The sequence below is a fragment of the Xenia sp. Carnegie-2017 genome, unplaced genomic scaffold (genome assembly GCF_021976095.1).
Source record: "Xenia sp. Carnegie-2017 unplaced genomic scaffold, XeniaSp_v1 HiC_scaffold_25, whole genome shotgun sequence".
Lineage (NCBI taxonomy): Eukaryota > Metazoa > Cnidaria > Anthozoa > Malacalcyonacea > Xeniidae > Xenia > Xenia sp. Carnegie-2017.
Window position 1 is genome coordinate 3,709,566 of NW_025813488.1, and position 26,039 is coordinate 3,735,604.

The following is a 26,039-nucleotide window of genomic DNA, read 5'->3' on the forward strand; positions in this document are numbered from 1 at the left end:
TTCTCGTAGTAATTTCATTAGCATGACATTGTATGTGATCGTTCATATTTGGGGTAGCTCTGAAATTCCTCCAGATTTTACAATATAAAGATCAGTGATAACAATTGAGAAATGTTGTCTCAGATTATAATAAGATCAGGGTCGTACCAAAGAACTCTCCTGAGACCTCCTTCTATTCGCGCGTTCTTTTCGAGTTTTCTGTTTCTCTTATAAACAATATGGTATGTTCACAGTGAAAATAAGTTCAGAATCCTCAACGTTTGTTTCAATCCTTTGCCATACTGCAAATTTAAAAGTGAAATAAGATATTTTAAGAAACAATTGTCGAAATATCTTTCCCTTTTCATCAATCCTTTTCTTATTCTTCAGAACGTAAAGTTTGTGCTTCAAGCGATTTGTTCTTGAAGTTAGAAAATGATGTAGTCGTAATGCACATAATAATAACTATAAGTTCTTTATAAATTTACGTTAAGATGCATTTTTGCACGTTTTAAATGTTATAGAGTGAAAATACAGCGACAATTAGGACCCGAAAGTTCTTAACTAACCGCCTGCTTCAACGAAAGCAAATGGTAAAGTTTTATTTATTTGTCGATATTATTTTTTACACAGTAAAAAGTACTTGTAATAAAACTATTTTTTGCTAGTCAAGTTTTTCAAATAGCAAAAGATATTGTTTAATTGTTATATGAAGCCAAAACTACTCATCAAAATTGGAATGTTTTATCTCATGAATATATGAGGATAGTGCAACTTAGGGGTTGTTAACATTAGCCATACAGGGAGGGCTGACCCTACCAAGCAAGATCTTACATGCCATTAAAATTCCATAGAAAATAACTTTTTGTTTACATGAGGAGGGCCAGCCCTACCAGCTGGGATCTTGTTATTGTTTACCCAAGATCTTGCCATGTAGGGCTGGAAATTTCCATTGTGAACGCATTTGGTAGGGCTGGCATTCATGTCAGGCTGAAAGTTTAATGCATATGCATGCAATAAGGCATCGCTTTTCAGCAATGGTGACAAGTAAAGGCATTGAAGGGCTAAAATTTGCATGTAAAAGAGAGATAAAATACATCCCTACAGAGAAGGCTACCCCTTTCTGTAGTGGTCATGTACACAGCCCCTTAAGCCCTTCACAAAATTTTTGTCCAGTGTTTGTTTAAGCATTCATATTGCTCACTTGTCTCTAACATCCTCCAAAAAGATTGTATACTTTACTGAGCAATATGCTTTTTGGTTTGGTTTAAAATGACTGTTGACACCAATAATTTAAAATATATCATAAATTCCATAAATTATTATAGGTTGTGGATATAATTCATCCTGGTCGAGCAAATGTGCCAAAGACAGAAATTCGTGACAGGCTAGCCAAAATGTACAAAACCACTGCCGATGTAATTTTTTGTTTTGGATTCAAAACGCAATTTGGTGGAGGTCGTAGTACTGGATTTGCTCTTATATATGACAATCTTGATATTGCTAAAAAAACTGAACCCAAGTACAGATTGGTCAGGGTAAGCAATGATATTTAGACATTAAGTTTGTTATTTGTAATTTTACATGCAAAGAGTAAAATCTTTAGTCGTTTGTTAAAAGTAGTCTTTTTTTGTGACTTGTAGCATGGTCTGATGGAAAAGGCCAAAACTGCACGCAAACAACTTAAAGAAAAGAAAAACAGGATGAAAAAAGTTCGTGGTATAAAGAAAGCAAAAGTAGGAACAGGGAAAAAGGTGAGAAAAATTGACATACTTCTTTTTTATAATCAACAATTTAATATGCTGTGTGTAAATCTTTGTTTCTGATTTCAAGAATTCTTTTCTTTTTAGTAATGGTCCATTTTGGCAAATATTGCTTGTAATTGTTCTCAATTAAAATTATGAAAATCTCCTTATGTATAGTTTATGTTTAATTAGTTGCTTAATCACAGTTAAAAGGCATCACAATATGACATTCACAGTAGTCATCCTGATTTGCAAACTTACATGTCAAGTGCTTTACAAATAATTAAGATATGTCACAGACAATGTTCTGCATTATGTATGAACTTTTGGCCTGCATCATCGGGGGCTTTTCCCAAGGCTTTTCTCAGACCCAGTCTCGCGCATTGCAAGACGTCATCAGCGTTGTGTTTTGGTTAACCTTTCCCGGCACGTGACGTCAGAATGAAACGAAAGTAAGTTTACAACTTTGATTTCCGCACGTGTCGACCAAAAGTCTTTTTGTAAGTGTAAATTTATCAAATAAATTTGTCGCATGGCGTCGGGAGATGAATATAGTGGAAAAGAAACGAATAAAGATTCCAAATCAGAGGTATGAGTTAAAGCAACCGATTAAAACTCTTGTTTAACAGACCATTTAAAACGAAGTTGTATAAGACTAACAAAGTACATTGGATTTAATTGGATTCTTGTCTGTATGTGTCTTGCTTAGAGTAAAAGGAAGATTCGCCTTCCTCAGTTAATTGTGGAATTGATGTTGTTTTAGTAGGAATGCCTTATTAAATTGAAATAACCGTTAAATTTTTGAAACGCATATAGGAAGTTGTTATTTGTTTGTGTCAGTATTTTACCTGTACAACAGTATTGTATGATTTTGATGTTTCTATCTATATGAATACCTGTGTCAAATGGCTTTAATAAGCACATCATTGTGTTTTAATACTTTGTAATGAAGTCACTTGACTGAAGTAAATAAGAACTCAAATTTTGTTATGAGATCACTTCTAACGAAGACATTAGAAAGGAGTATGCAAGAACATCATTTTTAACATCAGATCTTTATTAATGAAGTCATTGGACTGTAGTATACCTGATAAAGACATTATTCATTGTATCATGACTTGTGTTTTATATGTTTTAAGAGTGTTGAGGAAACTACTGAAAACAAAGCAGACATATCAAAAGAAATAACAAAAAAGCATCCCTTACAAAATAAATGGGCCTGGTGGTTTTTTAAGAATGACAAAAGTAAAAATTGGGAAGAAAATTTGAGGCTCATTACAACATTTGATACTGTATCCTTTTATATTGTTGTATACATTACCCTGTTAATCCATTGTATCTTCATGAAAAATTGGTATTCTTTATCATTGTGTATTCTTGCCCATAGTTTTCTGAAATCTGTGTAATTAACTGATGTGATAGTTGTTTTCAGCCTTAATTTGTTTTAAGGTAGAAGATTTTTGGGCAATATATAATCATATAAAAAATGCAGCAAAATTACAATCTGGCTGTGACTACTCCGTATTTAAGGTAGTTGATGGTATTTTTAAATTTAGTAGTATTCTTACAAAGTGGATGGCGCTCCCTCTTGTATTTAGGCGTACATTTTACGTGTAAACAATTTTTTTACCAAATATTTTATTTCAAAACTATATAATCAGTTTGATACTGTCTATAATTTAGGATGGAATAAAACCAATGTGGGAGGATGACAAAAATAAGCAAGGTGGACGTTGGCTTGTCAACACAAACAGAAATCAACGCAATGATTTGGACAGAATGTGGCTTGAAACAGTATATATAAATATAATATAGAATTTGTATTGTTTAATGCATTAGTACATTAATATCTTAAGGTTATTTTTTGCTTCTATGCATTGTTGATCAAGTTGTTTTTATTGATGACTTTTATTGCATTTAATTTTGCAGTTATTATGTCTTGTGGGAGAGGCTTTTGATGATTATTCAGATCAAGTATGTGGGACTGTTGTGCAGATTCGACCTAAAATGGATAAACTTGCTGTATGGACAGGAAATGCTAAGGATGAACATGCTAATTTAACCATAGGGTGAATATAAAAACATAATTTTTAAAATTTACCATTGAATTTTTTGCACTAGTCTTTAATCAATTTTACATATAACACAATTCAAATTATTGTAAAAAAATCTGCATTTTTCATTTTTCCAGTCTCACCAAACAGAATGCTTGTTATATAGTGCCAGTTTATGTAACTCAAATCATACTTAATTTGTAATATTTAATGTTTTAGTTAGTCACCATTGTAATGATCTTCAATCTTCAAAAATATTTTGTTGGTAAATATTTATCCTTTTTTAGACGAGTATTAAAGACAAGATTACAGATGGGGACTAAAATGACCATTGGATTTCAGGTAGGTCCTTGATACTTGATGTAGAGAATTGTGATCTGCCTTTGTATTTTTTTCTTATTTATGATAGTTACTTATTGATCTTGTCATACATATATATTGCCAAGACTGGAAAGTTTCTAAATTGTACACCCAAGATTTGAAACTTATGTGTTCAAGAGCCTTTTTTCTCTTGTGCATAAATCTTGGGTGCATACTAAAAACGTTCCAGTCTCATATGTCACAGTGAGTATCAGTGATTACTTGATCTCCTAATTGATGGTGAGGATGGTATATAACAAATTTATTTATTTGATGTTCTGTGAGTTACGTATGTCATAATGAGGATGTTACATAAAATATCTATGTTTTAATCTTCTAACTGGTAGCAAAACTTAGAGTTCAAACTATTCACGTTATAATTTTTTGTAGTAAAGGTGTTGCATGAAAAATCAATTCAATTAATTCTGTATTTTGTGAAACAGAAAACAATTGACATTCCTTAACATGTAATACTTGTGGAAACAGGTGGAATAAATAATGTTTACTTTTCACAGAGTGTCAATCGTTTTGTGTTTTATTAAAATACTATTTGGTAGCCGTAATTGTGTATTTGTTGTGAGTTGTTTAAGTAGATGTTTCAATTGAAAAAAAAATTTATCATATCAGACACATGCAGATACAATGGTGAAGACAGGATCAACAACTAAAAATCTTTATCAAGTTTGATGATCAACAACAAAATAATCATGCTGATATTGGTGAAAGCCGGAATAAGAATATTGAAAGGATAAATGCAAGACTAAAATAATTCATCTTATTTTAAGACGACAGTCTCTGACTCCTTAGTTTTCATTTATAATGACAATAACGTTGAAAATTCGTTCATTCAAAAATTGTTTTTGAAAATGGCATAAAATGAAATTTTCTGATCTGCACCAAGAGTAATTTAGTGCTAAACATACAGTTAGTTACGTTTTTATGTCATTGGATGTTCAAAGTTAGGGTTAGCTGTACATCATGAACATTTATTTTAATTTATTTGTTTGTTTTTGAATTTTTTATGAAATGTTTATGTGAAAGTTGCGTTAACAATAAGCTTATCTAACTTTGAACTTAAGTATCTGAGTGTAGGACATTTTATTCGTTGAAATATTTTTTCAGTTGTGCATTAGTAAAGTAGTTTTATTTGTTGTGAAATTGTTGAATCATCCATTTATTTTGAACATTTGTTATTACGTATGCTTTGAGTGAACGTTTTGTATTATAAAGATTATCTCATAAATCGTATTATGATATCAAGTCATAAAATTGTACAATATATTTTATACTTAGTCCATGAGCTACAGTCGAACCTTCCGTAAGCTTAACACGACTTGGTGGCCGGTATGAGTAGTGTCCATTTGTGGAGGTTCCATTGTATTTGATCATGATTTGTGGTCATCGTTCTGCTATATTTGTTGTAGTTTTATACATACCTACCGAAGATACGTTTTATTACGTTATCAATGGAACATTATGTATGAAATGTCTTTACATATTTGTGGGGGATAAATCTTTAGAAAGGACGTAAAATGTTTCTTAGATAAAAACTGTAAAGCGCGCGTGCACCTATTTTTGGTTTGACAAGTAAGACAACCAATCAACTGACATCTTGGCGGAGACTGCCTCAAAGGCAACCATAAAAATGTTATTGGTAGCTAAAGAATATATCGAAATTGCAATCCTTGACGTATACGATAATTTCATTACATACAAAATGAAGCATAATCGGAAGAAGGACATCTTATAAACGTAAATTTAAGTTGTAAAACAAGATGATTTAAACTGCACTATTTCGATTTTGTTTCAAAACAATCATCCGACAGAATGATATATTTACTAGCTGGTAGTTACATATATATACAGAGCAGGTGTTAAGTGCTAATGGACTTTCATCAAGCACATCAATGTACAGAGTTCTGGTCGAGGTTTGCACCTTTGTATAATACCCTTACATACAGTACGTTGTTTTTCTACTTAGTGTAGTTATTGTAGTCCCACCTCTGTCGAAGTTACTACTACTCCTCAAATGATAATTTATAGTTACACAATGAATTACCATGGAAACCTTACACTTGACACCAGTAATTTGATATGTTGTATAAAGATAATCCTCAATGGAATTAATTATCAAGATGTACGTTAGCGTAAGGAGACTGTGAAATATAAACAGAAAAGGAACGGTTTATGTCGTTGTTGACAAAGCTAATATGACAACTCTACATGATATAAACGGAGGAAAGATGATCACAGAAAGTGAGATACCGCGATTGAGTCGGTATGCAACGTCATCAAAACCTTCAAGAAATGATCTTCACTCAAGAAGTGCTAGCTTTCCCCAACGTTCAAGCAAAAGTCCTTTTTTTGTACGACACAATCCTCATCCTAAACGCGTCATGCATCTTAAAGGATTGTTGGATATACCCATATGTACAGTTATAGACAGTGGTGCTCATGAAGATCCTTCGAGATTTTTGGTTAGAACACCAGCCTATCCAAGCGGCGCTATGAGGCAATTTCATGGCTTGCGAATGCCTTTAAATTCTTCATCGTTTGTGTACTGCAGAGAAAAGGCATTGCCCGGAATCGGTCTTGGTAAGTAGTTGCTCGTTTTTGTCTTTTTAATGCGGATTAAGTAATTCTTTCATTCTATATTTGATTGCGAATTTATCTACCATCTTTTGTTTGCAAAGCCTCCTTTAATAACGTTGGCATGACAACCTTGGTGCAGAAAAGGAGCAGTATAAATTGTGTTGTAAACTGCTCTATTTCAGGGATGGTTATAAAGTTCACTTACAAAATCTTGCCTCCTCGTTTAAATGTTTATCTTATTCAATTTATCAATTCAACTTAATCGTAATCAAGTCTTCACTTTATTAGGTCTACGAACAAAACGTATGTTTTCCTTCACTTTATCATTTTGTAGTTCCAATAACACAAACGTGGCGAGAGGAATTGACGAAATTAACACAGGCAGTAGGTTTGAGAAAACGACGGAGATTCGTAAATAAAACAGATTTGTGGTTGCCCCCTAAAACAACACAATCAAAAGATCAACAAATTCCTTCAAGAGATGGACGCAATGGAACGCAATCGGCGACAGGAAACGGTACGTACGTTCACATTGTTTAACATTTTTTCTACAAAATAAGGTATTGTCTTACTTCTTAATGTATAATAGTAATGATTTCATCTTTCCTTTTAATCATTACAAGAAGAGAAGTCAAACACTTCAGTTAATCAAAAAGATATCAAGTTAGAAACAAAAGAATATGCGATTCAGCAAGATAGGCCTATGGAACACACTATCTCCGATGCAGAACAAGAAGGATGGGTAAGTTGGTACTCTTTTGATGAGACTAAATTGACAAAAACTTGTGCGTACCTTCATTTGAACATTTAGGGATATCTTATCTTTACACAAGACAAATTCACTCACTAAGTTATATAGCTTCATTCACTGTAATTTCAACATGAAAATCTGTTATTTTGCATGGTGATACAACATTCAGTTGTTATTCAATCAAATATGGCTATTCGATCAAATATATTTATTCAATCGGTTTGCAACAATTTTAATGAAAAAACTGCCACTCGACTGTATTTCTCGGAACTTAAAACTGAACACTGGCTACGAGCTATTAAGAACTTGCTACCAGAGTTTACGCCACAAACTTCAACTCTAATGAGCACAATAAGTAAAAGATTTTCATAACTATATCCATCGTATTATATCCTCGGAATCTTTATACAAATATTCACTTATAGGCATTTATATACTTTTAAAAAAAGTTGAACAAAGTTAATGGTGCACTATCTTCTTTCACAGGTTATGGAGACGCTATGTAATATTTTACAAACCGACTCAATAACAGCTGTGCAGTCGTGGTTAGTAAACGCTCCTCACAGAGGTAAGCACTTGTTAATAATTGAAAAAAGTCATTCAGTTGAAGAATGTAAAGTTACATCGTGAAATTGTATACATTTGATAAAGAAAGAAGCATCAAAAAAAAGAAAATTAAAATTTTTGTTATGACCTTCAATAAAATAATTTTCTCACATATAAATATACAAAGATATACATACAATGCATAGAACTACATCTTTGCTCTACTAAAGAGCACTGATCTTTCTAATGATGAATTTCTGTTTTTTTGGAGATGATATTTTGATGGAAATGATTTAATTTTCCTCTCTTTTTGTAGAAAAAGAAATTGTTCTTGATATGATACGTGCACTATCCACATCTGATAATGATTTTCGTCAAAGTTATGAACAAATGATTTGTTCACCTGTTTATGAAGATCAATTGCTACAACACGAAAGCTCCTTGGACCTAGATGCTATAAAAGAATACAACAAATCCCGCAATGTTGAAATTGAGATAAATAAAGAAGTACAGGATGAAAAACTCGACAGTCCTACACGTAAAGAAATGTCAAAAACAAAGTAAGATCATCAAAATGTTAAAGACGTTAGACTAAGAATGTCTTTACAGCATCATATAGAAGAAACAAGATTTCATAATGAAATAACCTCCATAGTATAAATAAACTATCAACTGATTCATTGCTTTCTACAACAGGAGACTGGGAACTAGCAACAGTGTGAAATCAAAAAATGAATGGATCGCTAGTGAACTAAAACCCAGTTCTCTATTTAAAACAAAAGTTGACGTGTCTGATTCCGAGATTGAAGGTATGCGTTTTGTTAAGACTCCTATGGAAATCATCGAATTTCAAATTTTTTGGCAAGATCATCATTAAGTCATAATTTGTGATCAGCTACTAGCTGTAGTCAAAGAATCCGTGTATACTACACAATTTTAGAAATACTTTTGATTTAGAATAAGTGCATGCACATAATCACATCATGAAGATATGATTCATTACTAAATTGCATACTTTGTTTTCATGCCATTCAAACATGTTGTAAAAAAGAAAACAATCTTAGGATTTTATTTCCCATGGCGTGATTTTGGGGCTTGGGGATGCATAGTTTTAAAGCTAATAATATTTTTAGCTGTAACGTAACCGTTTCATTAACAAAGAAAGTCAAGTTAAAGAAACGTACGAGTTAAAAATCTTTCATTTTTTCTAGAAATACGCAATAAACTTGAATCACGCTGCTCACCACGGGTTTTCTCACATCAGAATCGCACGCTCCCTTCCCGGCATTCTTCACGTGGAACGTCACAACAAAGTGTTTACGTTCCTCCATCCCAATCCCTTGAAGCAGTTGCGCAGAGACCGCCTAGTCACCAGTCCATCAAGTCGCAGCAAAGTGTTTTAAAAAGCATTTTGGAATATAAGCCTGAAAAGGAATGACTATTAAGGTTTGTTTTTATAAATTAGTTTGCATAAGGACTCCATTTTTGCTTTTAGCATATGAGGTAAAAGACATTGTTCGAAATCGAATAATATTTCACACGGCATTGCACTTGTATATAAAGACCCTCATTAAACATTTTTGCGATTTTGCAAAGCTGGGAACTTTTTTCCAGGCTACATCTGTCATGAAAAAAAAGTATGTCAATGCAACGTTTACATTTTAGTATTGATTGGAATCAAAATTTACAATAAAGTAGATAAATTTACGAGAATTGACTGTAAAATACATAAGCTCACGAGAATTATCGTCCATGGTTTAAAGTATTACAGTTACCTATCTTGTTTTCAATGGTTTGAGTGTTTAAATTCCACAGTCATGATCATGGTTTAAATATCTTTGTTGTTCATGGTTTAAACTATTGTTGTAAATGTCTATGGTTGTTGTGCATGGTTTAAATGTCTATGGTTGCCTTTGGTTTTGTCTATGGTTGCTTTCTTGTGCATGGTTTAAATGTCTATGGTTGCTTTCTTGTGCATGGTTTTGTCTTTGTTGTGCATGGTTTAAATGTCTACGGTTTCTTTGTTGTTCATGGTTTAAATGTCTACTGTTGTCTTTGTTGTGCATGGCTTAAATGTCTATGGTTGCTTTCTTGTGCATGGTTTAAATGTCTATGGTTGCTTTCTTGTGCATGGTTTAAATGTCTATGTTGCTTTGTTGTGCATGGTTTAAATGTCTATGGTTGCTTTCTTGTGCATGGTTTAAATGTCTATGGTTGCTTTCTTGTGCATGGTTTAAATGTCCATGGTTGCCTTGTTAAATTCATGACCTAACATATTGATAACCACTAAACATCACTAAATAATCCCTAAACTAGTGATTTTCAGCAAATCAGTAGACTATAGTTTTAGTTCTGCTATGTTGTTTCTTTACATTATTATTACCCATTTTTTTAGAAATCTATTGTTTTCCAATATGTGAATAAATACAAATCTAAGGGCAGAAAACTCCACATTTGATTGTAGTCAAAAAATCCCATTTGTGTGGGATGTATTCACTAACATCACTTGTACAAGAAGCTACTGGTTCATGTTATGTTCGAAGAAAATTTAAGGGAAATGTCAAAGGCTCAATAAAAAAACAATTGTCTTTACTTAATCTGTAACTAGTTTATTTGTTATATTGAAAAGAGAAAACTATTTTGTTCGTTTTACCCATCTTCTTTTCAAAGAATTATATGCAAAAAAGCACAGAGTACCATCTTCTCAGCTGGAATAAATTATTTCGTATTTTAGCCAATCAGAGTTCGAAAAAAATTTAACCAATAAAATGCTAGAATCGCTTAGAAATCAGCCAATGAAATCAGACGACCAAATGATCTTAATAACACGCCAATCACTTTTCCAACAGCCAGCTGCCCTAAGAGTCGAAAGAGGAAAGAAGGTTTGTAAAATTTTTAATAATTATATGAAGGAGAATTTCAAATGTCGATCAATTCGATGACAAAAGCCTTGTTTAATGTATAGTTACATATTGTTTTACTTGAAAATCTTTTCATCGGTTATTTTTGTGCCATTCGGCGTTTCGTGTCTTCACCGTTGTGTTTACTTTGCCAGAGAAGCTTGTCAGTATAAAAACGACAAGTTTGTGTGTTTCAAAGTTTGTCTTTCGGTTTTAAATCAGTGTGTAGCGTACTGCCAGTATTTTGAATGTTTTGAAGTGAAACTTTGTTGAATATTCTTACTTTAAACTTGTATTTGTAATCGATATAATTTCAACAAAAAACTTGTGCGACCGACATCTTTCTCGTTTCACTCGCAAAAATATGAACAAATTCTTGGTGAAAAGTTATTGCACGACAAAATGTGAGATAAGAAGAGGATTTCTTATTCCTTGGGTTGATTTTTGTCGGTAAAAAGTGTGCTTTTAAGCAAAAATTTTGAAGATATGTGAAAAATATGAATAGGATTGTACATGTTGGACCTTGGACTTTCAATGAAATTGGCGCCTTTTTTGTTCCGCGGAAAATAAAGAAACTGGGCACAAATTATGCAAAACCAACCAGCTTGACTAGAAAAAAAAGAATCGAAAGTTTTGTCCGAAAACACTTAAGAATCTTTGAGTGAAGAGGGGGTATAGGCAAAAACTTACACTCTGCCTTTTGAATAAATGAGTTCAAATTTGAGTACATATTAAAAAGTTGTTGTTAAAAGTTACCAATTATTTTCAGAGTATTTTGCCAACAAAAGTGTTTACATTCTCTAGGAAAGATGCTAATTTTCTTTTCAAATTTGACTATAATCAATTATAAAGAATGCCACCGAAGTCGTACCCGAAAGTTGATATTCGAAACAAAGATGAAGGAATAGTTGTGGGAAGAATTGAAGGAGAACTGAACAGAAGTAAGGTAGAAAAAGAAACCCACTATTCCGACGGTAGAAACAAGTGTCAAAAATACGAGATAAAATTACAAAATTTGGATAGTCAAATGGTCGGACATACTATTGTTTATGTAGAAGAATGGCAATAAAATGGTAGGAAGATGTTTTGTGGCATTTGTAAATCTGATTCTAGTTATTCAGAACGATTATTTATAAAGGCAGAAGGCATAACAGTAAATATTAACCATTTTGGGTTTGAAAAAAGCATAAAGATCGAATGAAAGCTTGAATACTAGCATGTTGTCGCGCTAATGATTATTACGGGCCTTTACGGCGTGACTTAAGAATATCCAGGACAGATTCCAGTTGCATAAAGCTCAAAAAAAGCAAGCCATACAAATTTGTGAACTGTTATTTTTATTACTTGTTGGTTTCGCTGTCTTATAATCACTAAATCACTACTATTATTACTGATGGATGAATCTCCCTAAAACTGGCTTTTTAGATTCATTTACATATTATATACGTAAAAATAAAATTTTAAACTATAGCTATAAATTTAAATGTTTTAAATTACGATAAACTGATAAGGCTAAATGACAACATAAAACATTGTCTTATGAATATTTGTTAGCTAATTGTATTCAAAGGCAGTCATGAATCTCATCTGGAGTCTCAAGATACATCGAATCATAAATATTATAAAAATAACAGTTAAAATCGATGCAGCTAAAATCGGATCTGGATATTCTTTGGTAGAGTGGTTTCTTACAACGAAATGCCTACTACATGCTTTTACGTAATAAGTTGGACGTCTCTCTCTATGCAATCGAAAGAATTCATTTGTATCCGAAAAGTGTCCTGTTAAATCGCAAAATTGCTCGAGAAGAGAAGTTCCTTTCTAGATTGAATCATGAAAATATTGTAAGGTAAAAAGAAATTTATCATCCAAAATGAATCTAAAACATAAGGGTTGAAAACGAGGTTCAATTTAGACGATACAAATTGCTTGGCTTGTTAAATGTTATCTTTGTAAAAAAGTATTATAAACTATTATAAAAAGTGGATAATCCCTTTTTTCATGAAACCTATGGAGTCATATTATATAAGGAGGCTCTCGTTCGTCACGAGAAAGTTATGAGAAAGTTACATTGTAAAAGGTAACATATAGAAAACGTATAAACATGTTTAGAGTTGCTTTAAATTACAAGTCAAAGAGGCAGAAGTTTTTTGAACCTTTGTAGTATCCTTGGATGTTCTAGCTTCTTTTATGAGATAAACAAAAAGATACAATTCGAAAGCAAAAAACCCCGTTTTCGGTCCATGCTTCCCGATACCTTCTTAAGCCTAAGGCACTAGAACGCCGCATGTTAACGTTTCGGTAGGAGATTTCGGCCCCTCCACGCTATCCTACTTGGGAGATGCAATAGCAAGCTTCCGCCCATCAGACCCCGAGATCACCTGCGATAGGCTTTGCTCGGGGTACGCAGGGAGAGTGCGGTCGCGACCCGAAACGTCTGGACCCCTAAGCCACTGCATACATATCGCACCCAGCTTCCACTGCTAGTTGACATCTACTTTATCTAGTATTGGCTTTATATATATATACAAAAATTCAAAGGCTTACAAAAGTTGTGGTATTATTAAAGTCACTACTGCGCATGCTCAGATCATTTCTATGATAAATTGCGACTAAGTGAGCTAATTGCCATCAATGTAATGCAAGTACATATAGTTAGTCGTTGCCATGACTATGAACAATTAGTCCAGTGGACTGCGCATTCTCGAGCGCATGCGCAGATGACTTCTGCATTAAATTGTTACTAAGCATGCTATTTACTTCAAAATCGGTTCTAGTTGATGCAATTGGTCGTTGCCATGACCATGATCCTGAGAAGTGAATCAATTCGACTGCGCATGCATCAGCAGACTGCGCATGGGCAGATGATTTATCTTGAAATTTGTGACTGAGCGAGCTAATTATTCCATAATCGATACTAGTACATACAGTTGGTCGTTCTCAATAAATTTGTGACCGAGCGAGCTCTGAAATTGGTGCTTGCATATGCGCATAGCAAATTTTTAATGAAACTAGATTTGCTAAATAGCATTCAAAATCAATGTTATGGCAGTGGCATGTCCAAGTTAAATAACTTGCTGTTGTTTAATTTTAAGAAAAATAAGTCAGAGCAGGAAGATACTTTAAATTTTTGTGATGCGTTGGGTTAGGTCTTCTCCAAAATGCAGGACTTTGTTTTAATGTACATGATACTTATACTAACGTCAAAATGGCGATGGTAATGGTGCATAAGAATCAATATGTTTGATCTCCTTCTACTTGTCATAGTGCGAATGGTATATGAATTTTGTGGTTGAATTAAACAATCAATCATTAGAAAATCTTAAAAATTATAGAATGAATTTCTACACCGATCAGCTATACCAATCTTTTTCAATCTTTTGAGATTGCACGTATTGCTGATGACATTTCTTTTACATCGTTTGAAAAGTCGTTCTCTAAACTGAGTATTAATCCTAAAAGATACAAAACAGCAAATAGCAGAACGATGTTCAAGAGAGAACAAACAATGAAAAATCCTATAAATTACCTGTATTAGCTTGACTTGTAGCGACAATCGTCACTACTAATGGAATATAATTGAACTGAACAACCTTGATGTATAAAAGGTGGAAAAAATATTACTTATCAAATGTTTAAAGTTTAAAAACTGACTACAAGCATGTATGTACAAGACTCACTTGGAAAGAAGAAAATGAACAAACAATTGTTTTGTTTTTTGATAAACCCAATTTGCTTGCCTGAAATATGATTTTAAGTAGTGGATTTAACCAATGATAGAAAATATCATAAGCTTATTATCATTATTAAATAGTATAATTGTGAATATTGCAACAATTTATGGCATTCTAAAACATATTTGACTTAGCAACTTCTCTCAAACATTTTCCTGAAATATGGGTGTGCAAAAAATTGCCAAAAATATAATGGAATTATTATAGTAAACAGGGGTTAAAACATAACCAAACAAGAGCACGTAAAAGCTTCAACGAGCTATGACAGTAATTGATGGTGAGGAGGAATCAATAGGTATGTAATATTGGCATTTACTTGTTCAGTAGCAGAAGCAAATGTAGCTAAAAAGCTTCCTCTTAAAACATTGTTGGGTACTTGTTCTTGAGCAACTAGTAAATAAAATAGCAAGACATTAGAAAATTGACCATCTCAAACTGTTTATACACCATGAGTTCAACATCAAAGTTTTACCTTTAACAATAGGTACGCCATCTTTATCAGTCACTACAGCAGCAAGAAAGTCAGAATTCCTAAATTCAGAGGAAAATTAAATAAAATTTTTCTTCTTTTACATAGAACTATCCCCTATAAACAATTTTTACTAAAGATCCATCAACTATGGTAGGAATGTTAACCATTATTAATTTTTACTATTCATCTAAGGGTAAATTAATCACATCAGACACTATTTAGTTGTAATGCATATGTTTTCTAACAACACTTCAATAATTAAAGGTTATTGCACATATCTATCAATCACTGGATGAATTAATAAATACAGTTATAAATAAATTACTATAAATGTCACATGACAGACACAACATCCATTAATTTGTGTCACGTAAGATATGAATAATAAAGTAATAGAAGAACGAAACAAGAACGAGATTGTGAAATGCACCATTGCAACGTTTGGTCATACATCATGGGTTGTCATGAGTCATTTACCTACCAAATCATAAGATAGTGCAAGGGAGCAAAATCTTCCTTAGATATTAAATACATACCTTCGTAAAATAGAATCGAAAACTTTTTTTAGTTTCTAGAAAAAAGGAAAACGTCATGTTAGTTCAATAAATACATGCAAAGTGAAGAATAATGAAAGAAATTGATGAAGAATACCTCAGCCATGTTTACTAAGCAACAAAAACAAGATCACTATATAATCCTAAACTTTAAGATCTTTGACGCTTTTCATAAAGTTTGCGGGCTCACTAAATGGATAAAACCATATATGGGGCGCAGCACCATTGACACACCCAGTGCTGGGGGACCAAGTTGTCATTTTAATAGTAGGACATCTTTGAGGGGTATGCAAATTGTGCAACCTATTTTGGTTACGACAAGAATTTGAATTTATTTCTGTGTTGCATTGCAAAAATTATGGATAAAATTGTGTGTTTAAAAAATCTAAAAACTAGCTAGGGAATATTTATTTTAAGCCCACTAGTAAGAAATTGTATTCTTTTTTCTTGATTATAAAATGATAAATAATAGAAGAATATAATCATTGCTGACGAAATTTTCTTTTTTTCTCTGTAAATTTATTTCATCCATAGTAAATGAAGTAATGGAAAAATTAACTGGTCATTTCTTTTTACAAACGCAGGCTCGTCATTTTGCACGTGTACTCACTGTACTGTTCACAGGAAAACAAGAATGAAAGTCAAGAGGAAAACAAAAATGTTTTTTGGATAGTGAACGTATAATAACTAAAAATGTCCGTTGGAAATGTTGATCATGACTCTAAATTTGTAAAATACGACGAAAATTCACGTTATCAAGAAAGAAGTGAGTGGGAACGAAAACCATATCAGATAACATACGATGTGTTTGTTGGCCGAATTCCTGGCGAGTGGACTTCGGTATGTAATTGTATTATTTAGTGCATAATGATTGTTGTTTTATGTGAATATGAGGTGAATGTCGAATTAATTGATTTATTTATTAATATATATTCACATACATTCAAAAACACATGCATCCAACCATAAGTATAATGTAGTTAAGACATAAAGTTAAATAAAGAATGAAAAAGGGACATAGATGTTGTATTTTTGAAGGAAATGCCCAAGTTATTATTTTGTTTGAAAGCAAGATTGTCAGGTTTATTCTTGCACAAGTTTGTATTTATTTTGATGCAGGACAAGTTGAGAGAAATTTTTGAACCATATGGAGAAATCAAATCAATTGACTTAAGACCAGGAGTAGAATCATTCCAGGGATACCAGTTTGCGTGAGTGTAGTGTCTCAAGATATTGTTTTATAAACTATTGCAACTATTTTAGATAGTTTTGTTGTATAAGAAATTATTCTCGATGTCTTTCATTCTCTTACTTATTAATTGTGTGCACACTGCAGGTTTGTTCGATTTCCTAAAGAAGAAATGGCTAAATCAGCAGTAGACTCGCTTTCATGTAACCCAATTGAAAATGTGAATTTACAGGTGTGTAAAATGTATCTTTACTTAAATATAATTTTCATTTGAAATCATTCATTCTCATTTTATCAAGTTTGGAATCATTGGCTTTATATTGATGTAAATAATTTTTCTTTTAAACTGCAATCAGACACAGGAATTACAATATTCTTTAATGTTATTACTAAAAAAAGGGTTTTTTATATGTCATTTGGCTGTTGTTTTTCTTGCTTTGTACACTTTGTACAAAGTAATGTTACTATCAGACACAAAGTAACTTCAAGATAGTTTTTATTTTATCAAATCCAATACAGTGATATGTACTTGAATGCTGTAGGCAATTCATGATTTCAAGACTTTTATTTGATTGTTTGAATTTTAGATAAATCTTGGTCAAATGAGAAATCGCAACAAGGATTATAAGGAACGGTTTGTGATTACATAGTCTTTCATGGAAGTCATTCTCAACATTTTATAGCCAGTGAATTATTTTGAAAGTTTTGCATTTTTTATTGATGATATTTTTGCTGATGTTCTAGCTGTTGTGCATTTCCAGATATTTGGTTTACTGTTTAAGCAATTGCATTGTGACTGTGTTCTTCATTTGCTATACATAATAATTAATTATCCAGTCAAAAATCACATGGGTCAGGTTAAAGTCTTTATTTTATATGTTTTAGGCAAGGCTTTTCAGACTTAAGTCACCATAGCAAAAAGACATTTTTTGAACAAAAGCGACCCAAAAATGAGTATAGACGTGGCCAAGGCCGACAAAATTATGCTCAAAATGAACAAATGGATTATGGTGGTAGCCACGGGCCTTTAACATCACCATCACAGAAATATGAGCGCTTCAGAAGTCATGAAATTATTGTAAGAGGACAAAAAAATAATTGAATTTACCATCTCTACTCTAAAATATGAACTGATGACATTTTTCTGTATAGGCTGAACAATAGAGAATAATGAATGAACAATAGAGAATAAAATCTTTACACTACCTAAAACAGTTGCAACACACTAGGAGTAGGAGCTAAACCACCTAATAATTTTGAAATCAAACCTTGCACCAGATACCACAAATGTCATCTATACTATGATGTAACTGTCATATCAAAGAATGGCTATTTGACAGACTTCTATTCTATACTTTTTTCAACCTTTAAACAATTTGTACTTTTTGTACTGGTTAGGATGTTCTGGGAAGTCTTGTGCCTTGGGATGAGCAGTGTGTGAATTAACGGTGTGCAATGTGCAATTTGCTCATCGTTTTAGCTAAAATGAAAACAATTGCACATCACTTTTTCAAACGATGTGCAAAAATCTGCAGTTGTAACAAAAAACATTGTTGTAAATCATGAATTTGTTCACGTTTAAAAATATTAATTTAGCAATTAGTGCTATATAATAAATAACGTAATTATCGATTTGATTATGTCTCTAAAGAAACACTTTTATCAAAAAAATTGCACATTGTTTTTTCTGAACTAATTTGCACACTGATGAGCCTCTCTTAGTGATGAATGAACAACAGAGAACAAGAACAGTCTTTACACTACCTAAAATATAAACTAAGATAACGTGTGTCCGTGTAGGTAGTGATGAATGAACAACAGAGAACGAAAACAGTCTTTACACTACCTAAAATATAAACTAAGATAACATGTGTCAGTGTAGGTAGTGATGAATGAACAACAGAGAACAAGAACAGTCTTTACACTACCTAAAATATAACTAAGATAACGTGTGTCAGTAGGTAGTGATGAATGAACAACAGAGAACAAGAACAGTCTTTACACTACCTAAAATATAAACTAAGATAACGTGTGTCAGTGTAGGTAGTGATAAATGAACAACAGAGAACAAGAACAGTCTTTACACTACCTAAAATATAAACTAAGATAACGTGTGTCAATGTAGGTAGTGATGAATGAACAACAGAGAACGAAAACAGTCTTTACACTTCCTAAAATGTAAACTAAGATAAAGTGTGTCAGTTTAGGTAGAGATGAATAAAATTTATATTTTTAGGATCAGGAAAGGGAGGTTCTTGTTACTTATGTTGATCAACCATTGCGATTTTGGGCACAAAATGCAAAACAAGCAGTTGCAAAATCTTTATCAGCAATAAGTGAAGAAATGCAGTCGTATTGTCCAACTGGCTTAAAATATAATGACAATACATATCTAAAAACCAAGGTTTGTAAAGATTTTTGTTTAAGACAAAAGTTGTATAGATAAGACAAATAAAGTTTGCTTCGAAAAACTTTTTTTAGTTAAATCACCATTGGTTCATCAGTTGTTTTTTTTCAAATATTGTTAGATCTATGGTGCTTTATATCCTGTTGACAACTTATGGTACCGATGTTCTATTGTAAAATTTTTGCATTCAGAAAAGGTGAGAAAGGTTGTGTTGAACTGCTATTGTCTGTACTAATATGCACATAGTAAAGCAGTTCAATCTATTTAAATGTCACTTTGAATTTTGAAAATTCATTGAGATGTCAAAGATTATTAATGCATAACCCTTTTTTTTCATCATTCCATGTTTTATAAAGGTCAGTATTCGCTATATCGATTTTGGAAACCAAGAAATTGTTACAAAGGAAAGTTTGGTTGAATTGCCTCCTGGTCTAGCCGATACAAAACCTTTGGCTCTACGTTATTATTTGGCTGATTGTACATTTTCAACTAAACCGACGTTAAATGATATGACTTATGCTTTGGTATGCAGATTCCATTCTTGTGTTGCTCTTACGTCAAATCTCTTATTTGCATTGATCAAAGTTTTATTTGTAATGAAACAAAATTCATATTGTTTCTTACTTTTAGGGCATTGAGCAGCTAAAAAATCTTATCATGAGTAAAATTGTTAAAGTCAAATACCAATCAGAAGGCCCTTATGGTATTTGGTTATGCTTTTTTCAACATGTCCACACTTCATATTCATGTTACACCGTGTGTATTCAATTTAACTCATGTTTAACATCGTATTTTGTTTTTCCTCTAATCAATTTCAGGTAGTTTTAATGTCATTGTCAAACTTATCGACTCTCCATTTCCAACTGTTAATGAAACAATGTTGGATGGTGGATGTATTAATAGAGTGCGTCAGGTATGGAATTTAAGAAATCATTTCTAAAGGTTTGTTACCTAATTAAATTGGGAACGGCTTTGTTATGTTACTCGTTTATGTTTAGGTTTCATTTGATTCCGCAACTCAACCTGTTTGGCAAAACAGCCCTGCAAAAATGGAAAAGAGTGTCGCTGAAAAACCTCTGAATGAAGATAGCAAAAAATATTTTGATACAAAATCATCTAATGAGAATAAGAAATCTTTGGAAAAAGAAATTGAAGAACTAAAATTGACAATTAAGGTAAACTTGATGTACGTTGGAATCAAATCTACATATGGTGAAGAACATAAAAACACTGAAGTATAAAATCTTCATTTGCAGAAGTGAACTATGTTTGTCTGTCTGTAAATGCGTTAGTTACGTTTGTCTGTAAATGCGTTAGTTACGTTTGTCTGTAAATGCGTTAGTTACGTCTGTCTGTAAATGCGTTAGTTACGTCTGTCTGTAAATGCGTTAGCTACGTCTGTCTGTAAATGCGTTAGTTACGTTTGTCTGTAAATGTGTTAGTTACGTCTGTCTGTAAATGCGTTAGTTACGTCTGTCTGTAAATGCGTTAGTTACGTCTGTCTGTAAATGCGTTAGTTACGTTTGTCTGTAAATGTTAGTTACGTTTGTCTGTAAATGCGTTAGTTACGTTTGTCTGTAAATGCGTTAGTTACGTCTGTCTGTAAATGCGTTAGTTACGTCTGTCTGTAAATGCGTTAGTTACGTCTGTCTGTAAATGTGTTAGTTACGTCTGTCTGTAAATGCGTTAGCGATTTCTGTTTGTAAATAATTTATCTGTGTGTTAGATGTATTAGTCTGTGAGTAAAAGTATAAATTTGACAGTTTATATTTAAGAAATACTTGTGAGTTATTTTTGCTGTAAGAGTACATTTCGGTTGTATGCATAAATGGTAAATTAACTTTATATTTAGTTCCAATCAGAAAGCATCTGCAACATTAACAAACTATACGAAAGTATGAAACAACAAAATGAGTATATAATTTCTCAATTTGAAAACTCAATCAAGGTTAGAAAATTTTTGTGTAGGTTTTATTCGCCATTTATTAGTTGAGCATTTGAAAATTTTCGGCTAGTCTTGATTTATTGAAATGTTTTATGCTATTGTCATATTTTATTCAAATCATCCAATACATACGTATCACTAGGCAAATATATTTCAACGTCCCCTAGATTCTTTTAAAAGCAGATTTTCAGTTCAATCTTATAATTTTCAGATTGAACCCATCATTACGTCTATCGCAGACTTAAGAAAGACAAGGTACTGTATAGAATGCTTTATTAAATACTCTCGTATCATCTGTTTTGTCTATTTGGGAAGGAACCATTTTTTTAAAAGTTTTAACACGTATTCCATCACGCATTTTATGAAATTGGTTTGAACACTATGAAACTTGAATGAAACTTAAATATTTTTTTGTGATGTGTTCACCATGAAGTGAAAACCAGTTTATGGTTTTAACTGGTTTTCATGTTAGTAAAGAAAAAATATTTATTGAGAAATATTTATGTTGATTTCGTTCACTGTTGATCATTGGCATTGGTAACCTACCAATATGACAGTTTTAACGTTACATGAATACAAACAATGCATGTTGTTTGTGAGTATAACTGTGACTTATGTTATGGTTTTGTAGGCATTTGAGACTATGTCATTATGACAGAATCGCAAATATTGATTTAGCAATTGCTTCAGTGACAGCTCCTAGCAAAAAAATAACATTGAATCGTATGAAAAGTTTTGATCAGGTAAAAACTCTTAATGCAGCGTTTATGTTTTTGTGGCTAATTTACCTGTTCAACTTACATATGATTTTCAAAGTTTTGTGACGTTTGTACTTGTTGTTCCCAATTTTGTCAAATCTTTTTACTTGTTGGAAATGTCAGTAAATTCTTTTCTATAAAAGCTTACGTCATCACTTCAAGCTCACAAACTTGCAAACGAAATGATTAAAGTTTGTGAAACTAAGGTAAATGATTACTTTGATTGGTTCATATGTTCATTTTTCTTCAACTTGACTGGTTGTTTTGTAGAAAGTCCATGCTTAAAAAATGCTGCTTTTTACTCTAGTCAACTTTTATTTATTGTTTGTTAACATTTTTAGGAAAATCTCAAAGCAATCGTTGAAAAACGCAACAGTGTAAAAAATAGATTGATGGAAGACATTAATAGTTATGTGGAAGAATATAAATTACTAAATATTGATGAACGCTTTCATACACTCCAGGTTGGTTAATTAATTTGAATTGTATAATTTCATTAAGAAACCTGAACTGAATTCAATAAAAGCTCTAACAATGTTTACTTGATGACGACTACGATATTTTGTAAAACAAATCTTTTGTTCTTTAGGTGTACAAACCATTTTCTCTCGTTTTAAAAAGTTACCACATTTTAAATTCCGTTGTGCTTAACTTCCTAAGAGCGAGAAGAGTAAATTCTTGATCTTTTCACATGTAAAGATTATTCCATGTCTTTACGTGTAGTAAACGCCTGAGACATTGTCGATTTGAGTTGCTTTAATTATAATGATTCTTTAGCATTAAATACATTTCTGTCAACTTGCATTTTGACCCTTTATAGGAAACTCAAAAAAATATTGATATCCTTGATCATCAATGTGAGTGACAAATATAAGGAATGAAATGTCATGCTTGACTATTAACAAATCATCATTTTCATCATTTTGTTCATTTTTAAGACAAAGGTTGTGGTACACTTGACGAAGCTTTGCAAAACTACGAAAGTTGGAAGGTATCATTTTTAAATTGCTAGGAAAACATACATTGTTCAGTTATCACCATATACACTGACACACGTTATCTTAGTTTACATTTTAATTTGTGTAAAAACTGTTCTCATTTTCTGTTGTTCATTCATCACTACCTACACTGACACACGTTATCTTAGTTTATATTTTAATTTGTGTAAAAACTGTTCTCATTTTCTGTTGTGCATTCATCACTATTTTTCAAAGGCTACCGCATATTTTTAATTTGATTTACTTTACATTAAAATACAAACTCATAATATTCAGGGAAAATTGAATAAACATCATCAAGAATCTGTATATAAGAAAACAGATGAGATGTCTCGAAAATTGTCTCAGGAATTTATGAAACTTGGCAAGGTAGCTATGAAGCCTCCTTAAAATGATATGAAATGTTGCCGTTAGTCATATTGCTCAAATTCTACCTTTGGCTTAAATATTTACAGTTTTTCGATCCCGCAAACGACATGACGCTAGAAGATTATGGTGACGTTTGTATCGGTTCAGTTGTTACAAAGCTCAGTGCAGCTGTTGCGTCCGAAGTGTGCTACAACGAGGTAATTAAGTTTGAAGCACCAAAAATTTTTTTGAGCTTATTTAGGCTCACGTATCAGTGAGATCTCTTTTGCTATGGGAGTTGTGCAACCAGTGTAAAAATTTGTTGTTTAATGTAAACTTATCCTATTTCTCTCTTTTTAAGGAAGAGCAAAACGAAGAAGAAATACACATATTGAGTTCATTAATTCACTGTCTTAAAGCTGAACTGCGAAAGGAAGTAGTTGTTATCGAGGATTTGCGAACCCTCAATCAAGAATGCTTAAAACTGCAAGTATGAAAGATTAGGTCAAACCAGTATGACTTAAGCGTATGCTGATACATAAGATTACAATTATCGAATAGATAGCACATAATTATAAATAGAAAAATGCCTTCTTTAATAGAAGTAATTTGTTTTTTAAACTACTTTTAATTGAAAAGCTATTTGTTGCATGTTTTATAACTCGGTACACAAGATATTTGACCTCTGCAGTGAGAAAGTTTTTCCAATATTTCTTTGCGAACATTGTGTTTTTTTCTCAAAAGGAAAAGCAAAAAAGCTTGATACGAATTCTGTGTAACTTACATTCGTTTTAGGATGATCTGAAAACATTCGATGAAGCTCCGCCCGATATTTCAAAAATTATAGAACTTCGGAAGAACCTGAAAACAGTCAAGTCTAAACTTCGACACAAGTTAGCCGACAAGAAGGATTTGGAAGAGGTTTAAAAATCAACTCATTAACATTGAAGAGAATTGTATTTTATTGAGGCACTTAAAAAGAAAATTTGCAAGTTACAATTTTCTCAACTGTATGAAATACATGAATTGACCATTATCTCTTTGAGATATTGTAAGGATTATTTTGTATTGACGAAGCAATACATCAAAACTAAATGAATTAGCTCAACCAAGACTGAATTTTCGTACAAATCTAGAATGGATAACTTTCTATCGTTTCTGTGTATCTTATGTTGATTAGATTTAATTCTTTGTTATAGAGCGATGATACTGTTGAAAATTTGAAATTCCTAGAAGTATGTTTAAACTTTTTGTATTGTAAAGGTGTTTTATTCTTGTTAATGAATCATTCATTGAACTAGGTCGAGAAAGACTTAAAGAATCTACGAACGCAACTACATAAACTTCTTGTTGATGAAACAATTTTTCTTGTTAGTATCTTTATATATTTTATTTCAGTTTTTGTTTATATTGAAGATGTATTTACTATCAAAATTTTTTTCACAGGATGAGCTTTCCCGAGTGGCCTTTGATAGATTTCCGGAATTGGCAGTGGAATACCTGAGTTAGGTTTACTGAAATTTATGGTAAGCGTATGGAATTCATTATATCTTGAAGCTTGCTTATTCACATAATGCATTTTGTTTGAAGATTTCTATCCCTGAATTATACCAAGTTAATGGAATTCAATGTCTTTAAGCTTGTTGATTCATAGCAGTTTGTGTGAAATTTTCTTTCTCCATTATGGACATATTTATACCTTCACCATATTTTATTTTTTCTACAGTCAACGAATGGTTTGGTGAAGCAAGGTTGGGAGCTGACATATTTTTCTCAGGATATTTTGGTTGAAAAAACGCCACCAGGAGAAATCAATTTTGTCACTGAATTTAACGGAGAGAAATGTGTTCTTAAAGTAAGCTTTGTTCATTTTATTTTTCATTATTACTCATGACTTTAATACAAAATAATTATTTTGTCCAGGAATTTAATCATGAAGATATAAAGAACTTGGATGTTTTCGAAGCCCGTGCCACATCTTTCAGTCGAATAAAGAATGAGAATTTGATAAAATGCAAAGCTATATTTTACGACAAGGTATAATATATATTTTATGAATATGTCTATGGTTTCGTGTGTATGTATATGTATGTTAAATATTGATCTTGAAAGAAAGGATTAAGTTATTAATTAGCAAATTTCTCCATCCAGGTGCAAACGATCTTTCCCCATATTTTTAGTTGTTTACAGTTTTTTCTTATTCGAGAATTTAGTTTATCAAGGTTTTATATTTATTTATGTTTTTAATTAGACACACAGAAAAGCGGTTGTCGTTTTCCCGTTTTATGATGTTACGTTGGTTAAATGGCTGGAGAACACGCGTTCTGATAAGGTATGCGATTACAAAATTCCTTTTAAAACTACCATTTTGTTTTTCGATAAAAATTTCGATTTATAAAGGAAAAGCGTGATGTTCTATTGGACGTAGTCAAAACTTTATCAGATCTTCATAAACAAGGAATTACACATGGTGCTGTTTTAATGAAAAACATCTATGTAGATGGTTATGGTAGAGGCATTCTTGGTGAATTTTCTTTTCTTCAAGATACTGTGAGTAATTTCTCTTTCTCTCTCTCTATTTATTTATCCAAAGAACAGAAATCTTAAGATGTCGCGGCTGTATTATAAATCATACGTAATGTTCTATCATTGATATGCGTGAAATAGTTCGAATTTGTTCTTGAATTTTTTTGATGATTTTACTTAA

At 32.1% G+C, this 26,039-nt stretch overlaps 5 protein-coding genes across 7 annotated transcripts; 4 read left to right on the forward strand and 1 right to left on the reverse strand.

Annotated features, from left to right (window-relative positions):
- The first annotated feature begins 160 nt into the window (after positions 1–160).
- LOC124452643 (40S ribosomal protein S24-like) lies at positions 161–1,894 on the forward strand. The gene is made up of 5 exons (XM_047003223.1): positions 161–221; positions 504–572; positions 1,308–1,517; positions 1,623–1,733; positions 1,830–1,894. Exons 1-5 carry the CDS (start codon positions 219–221, stop codon positions 1,830–1,832), a joined length of 396 nt encoding a protein of 131 aa, XP_046859179.1. The 5' UTR covers positions 161–218; the 3' UTR covers positions 1,833–1,894.
- An 83-nt stretch (positions 1,895–1,977) lies between these two features.
- On the forward strand, positions 1,978–5,407 carry LOC124452641 (eukaryotic translation initiation factor 4E-like). Its single transcript, XM_047003222.1, has 7 exons — positions 1,978–2,313; positions 2,864–3,016; positions 3,174–3,254; positions 3,408–3,518; positions 3,654–3,793; positions 4,066–4,120; positions 4,766–5,407. The coding sequence occupies exons 1-7, from the start codon at positions 2,257–2,259 to the stop codon at positions 4,823–4,825; spliced, it is 657 nt and encodes a 218-aa protein (XP_046859178.1). The 5' UTR covers positions 1,978–2,256; the 3' UTR covers positions 4,826–5,407.
- Positions 5,408–5,980: 573 nt separating this feature from the next.
- Positions 5,981–12,029, forward strand: LOC124453323. Of its 3 annotated transcripts, XM_047004123.1 has the most exons (9): positions 5,981–6,733; positions 7,065–7,247; positions 7,354–7,472; positions 7,968–8,049; positions 8,344–8,587; positions 8,724–8,836; positions 9,239–9,473; positions 10,877–10,909; positions 11,732–12,029. In XM_047004123.1, the coding sequence occupies exons 1-7, from the start codon at positions 6,349–6,351 to the stop codon at positions 9,463–9,465; spliced, it is 1,353 nt and encodes a 450-aa protein (XP_046860079.1). In that variant the 5' UTR covers positions 5,981–6,348; the 3' UTR covers positions 9,466–9,473; positions 10,877–10,909; positions 11,732–12,029. The 3 variants fall into 3 exon arrangements, with proteins under 3 accessions (XP_046860079.1, XP_046860078.1, XP_046860080.1); XM_047004122.1 differs by lacking the exons at positions 10,877–10,909; positions 11,732–12,029 and adding an exon at positions 10,423–10,723 and having other exon boundaries at positions 5,982–6,733; XM_047004124.1 differs by lacking the exons at positions 10,877–10,909; positions 11,732–12,029 and adding an exon at positions 10,423–10,723 and having other exon boundaries at positions 5,982–6,733; positions 7,357–7,472.
- A 1,865-nt stretch (positions 12,030–13,894) lies between these two features.
- On the reverse strand, positions 13,895–15,841 carry LOC124452803 (ragulator complex protein LAMTOR3-A-like). The gene is made up of 7 exons (XM_047003419.1): positions 15,785–15,841; positions 15,670–15,704; positions 15,134–15,192; positions 14,978–15,051; positions 14,608–14,667; positions 14,457–14,520; positions 13,895–14,382 (listed from the first exon to the last, which is right to left on the reverse strand). Exons 1-7 carry the CDS (start codon positions 15,791–15,793, stop codon positions 14,300–14,302), a joined length of 384 nt encoding a protein of 127 aa, XP_046859375.1. The 5' UTR covers positions 15,794–15,841; the 3' UTR covers positions 13,895–14,299.
- A 443-nt stretch (positions 15,842–16,284) lies between these two features.
- On the forward strand, positions 16,285–25,369 carry LOC124452592 (serine/threonine-protein kinase 31-like). The gene is made up of 27 exons (XM_047003170.1): positions 16,285–16,527; positions 16,807–16,898; positions 17,024–17,108; positions 17,464–17,510; positions 17,762–17,954; positions 19,113–19,280; positions 19,405–19,479; positions 19,640–19,807; positions 19,914–19,986; positions 20,102–20,196; positions 20,282–20,458; positions 21,136–21,231; positions 21,440–21,483; positions 21,860–21,971; positions 22,130–22,192; positions 22,328–22,450; positions 22,807–22,843; positions 22,925–22,977; positions 23,261–23,353; positions 23,440–23,550; positions 23,694–23,822; positions 24,128–24,253; positions 24,532–24,567; positions 24,634–24,702; positions 24,779–24,858; positions 25,059–25,187; positions 25,256–25,369. Exons 1-25 carry the CDS (start codon positions 16,381–16,383, stop codon positions 24,839–24,841), a joined length of 2,475 nt encoding a protein of 824 aa, XP_046859126.1. The 5' UTR covers positions 16,285–16,380; the 3' UTR covers positions 24,842–24,858; positions 25,059–25,187; positions 25,256–25,369.
- Positions 25,370–26,039: the final 670 nt, after the last annotated feature.

Bases quoted from the DNA above. Each gene is read 5' to 3' on its own strand.
- LOC124452643 (XM_047003223.1), top strand. The intron at 573-1,307 runs GTAAAGTTTTAT...AAATTATTATAG, and splicing joins TGCTTCAACGAAAGCAAATG to GTTGTGGATATAATTCATCC. The intron at 1,518-1,622 runs GTAAGCAATGAT...TGTGACTTGTAG, and splicing joins CCAAGTACAGATTGGTCAGG to CATGGTCTGATGGAAAAGGC.
- LOC124452641 (XM_047003222.1), top strand. From the start codon at position 2,257: ATGGCGTCGGGAGATGAATATAGTGGAAAAGAAACGAATAAAGATTCC. The intron at 3,794-4,065 runs GTGAATATAAAA...ATCCTTTTTTAG, and splicing joins CATGCTAATTTAACCATAGG to ACGAGTATTAAAGACAAGAT. The intron at 4,121-4,765 runs GTAGGTCCTTGA...TTATCATATCAG, and splicing joins AAATGACCATTGGATTTCAG to ACACATGCAGATACAATGGT.
- LOC124453323 (XM_047004123.1), top strand. From the start codon at position 6,349: ATGACAACTCTACATGATATAAACGGAGGAAAGATGATCACAGAAAGT. The intron at 7,248-7,353 runs GTACGTACGTTC...AATCATTACAAG, and splicing joins GCAATCGGCGACAGGAAACG to AAGAGAAGTCAAACACTTCA. The intron at 7,473-7,967 runs GTAAGTTGGTAC...CTTCTTTCACAG, and splicing joins ATGCAGAACAAGAAGGATGG to GTTATGGAGACGCTATGTAA.
- LOC124452803 (XM_047003419.1), bottom strand. The intron at 15,193-15,669 runs GTATGTATTTAA...CTCTGAATTTAG, and splicing joins TTCGATTCTATTTTACGAAG to GAATTCTGACTTTCTTGCTG. The intron at 14,668-14,977 runs GTAAATGCCAAT...ATCATATTTCAG, and splicing joins TTGCTTCTGCTACTGAACAA to GCAAGCAAATTGGGTTTATC.
- LOC124452592 (XM_047003170.1), top strand. From the start codon at position 16,381: ATGTCCGTTGGAAATGTTGATCATGACTCTAAATTTGTAAAATACGAC. The intron at 20,197-20,281 runs GTATGGAATTTA...GTTTATGTTTAG, and splicing joins GTATTAATAGAGTGCGTCAG to GTTTCATTTGATTCCGCAAC. The intron at 20,459-21,135 runs GTAAACTTGATG...CTTTATATTTAG, and splicing joins AACTAAAATTGACAATTAAG to TTCCAATCAGAAAGCATCTG.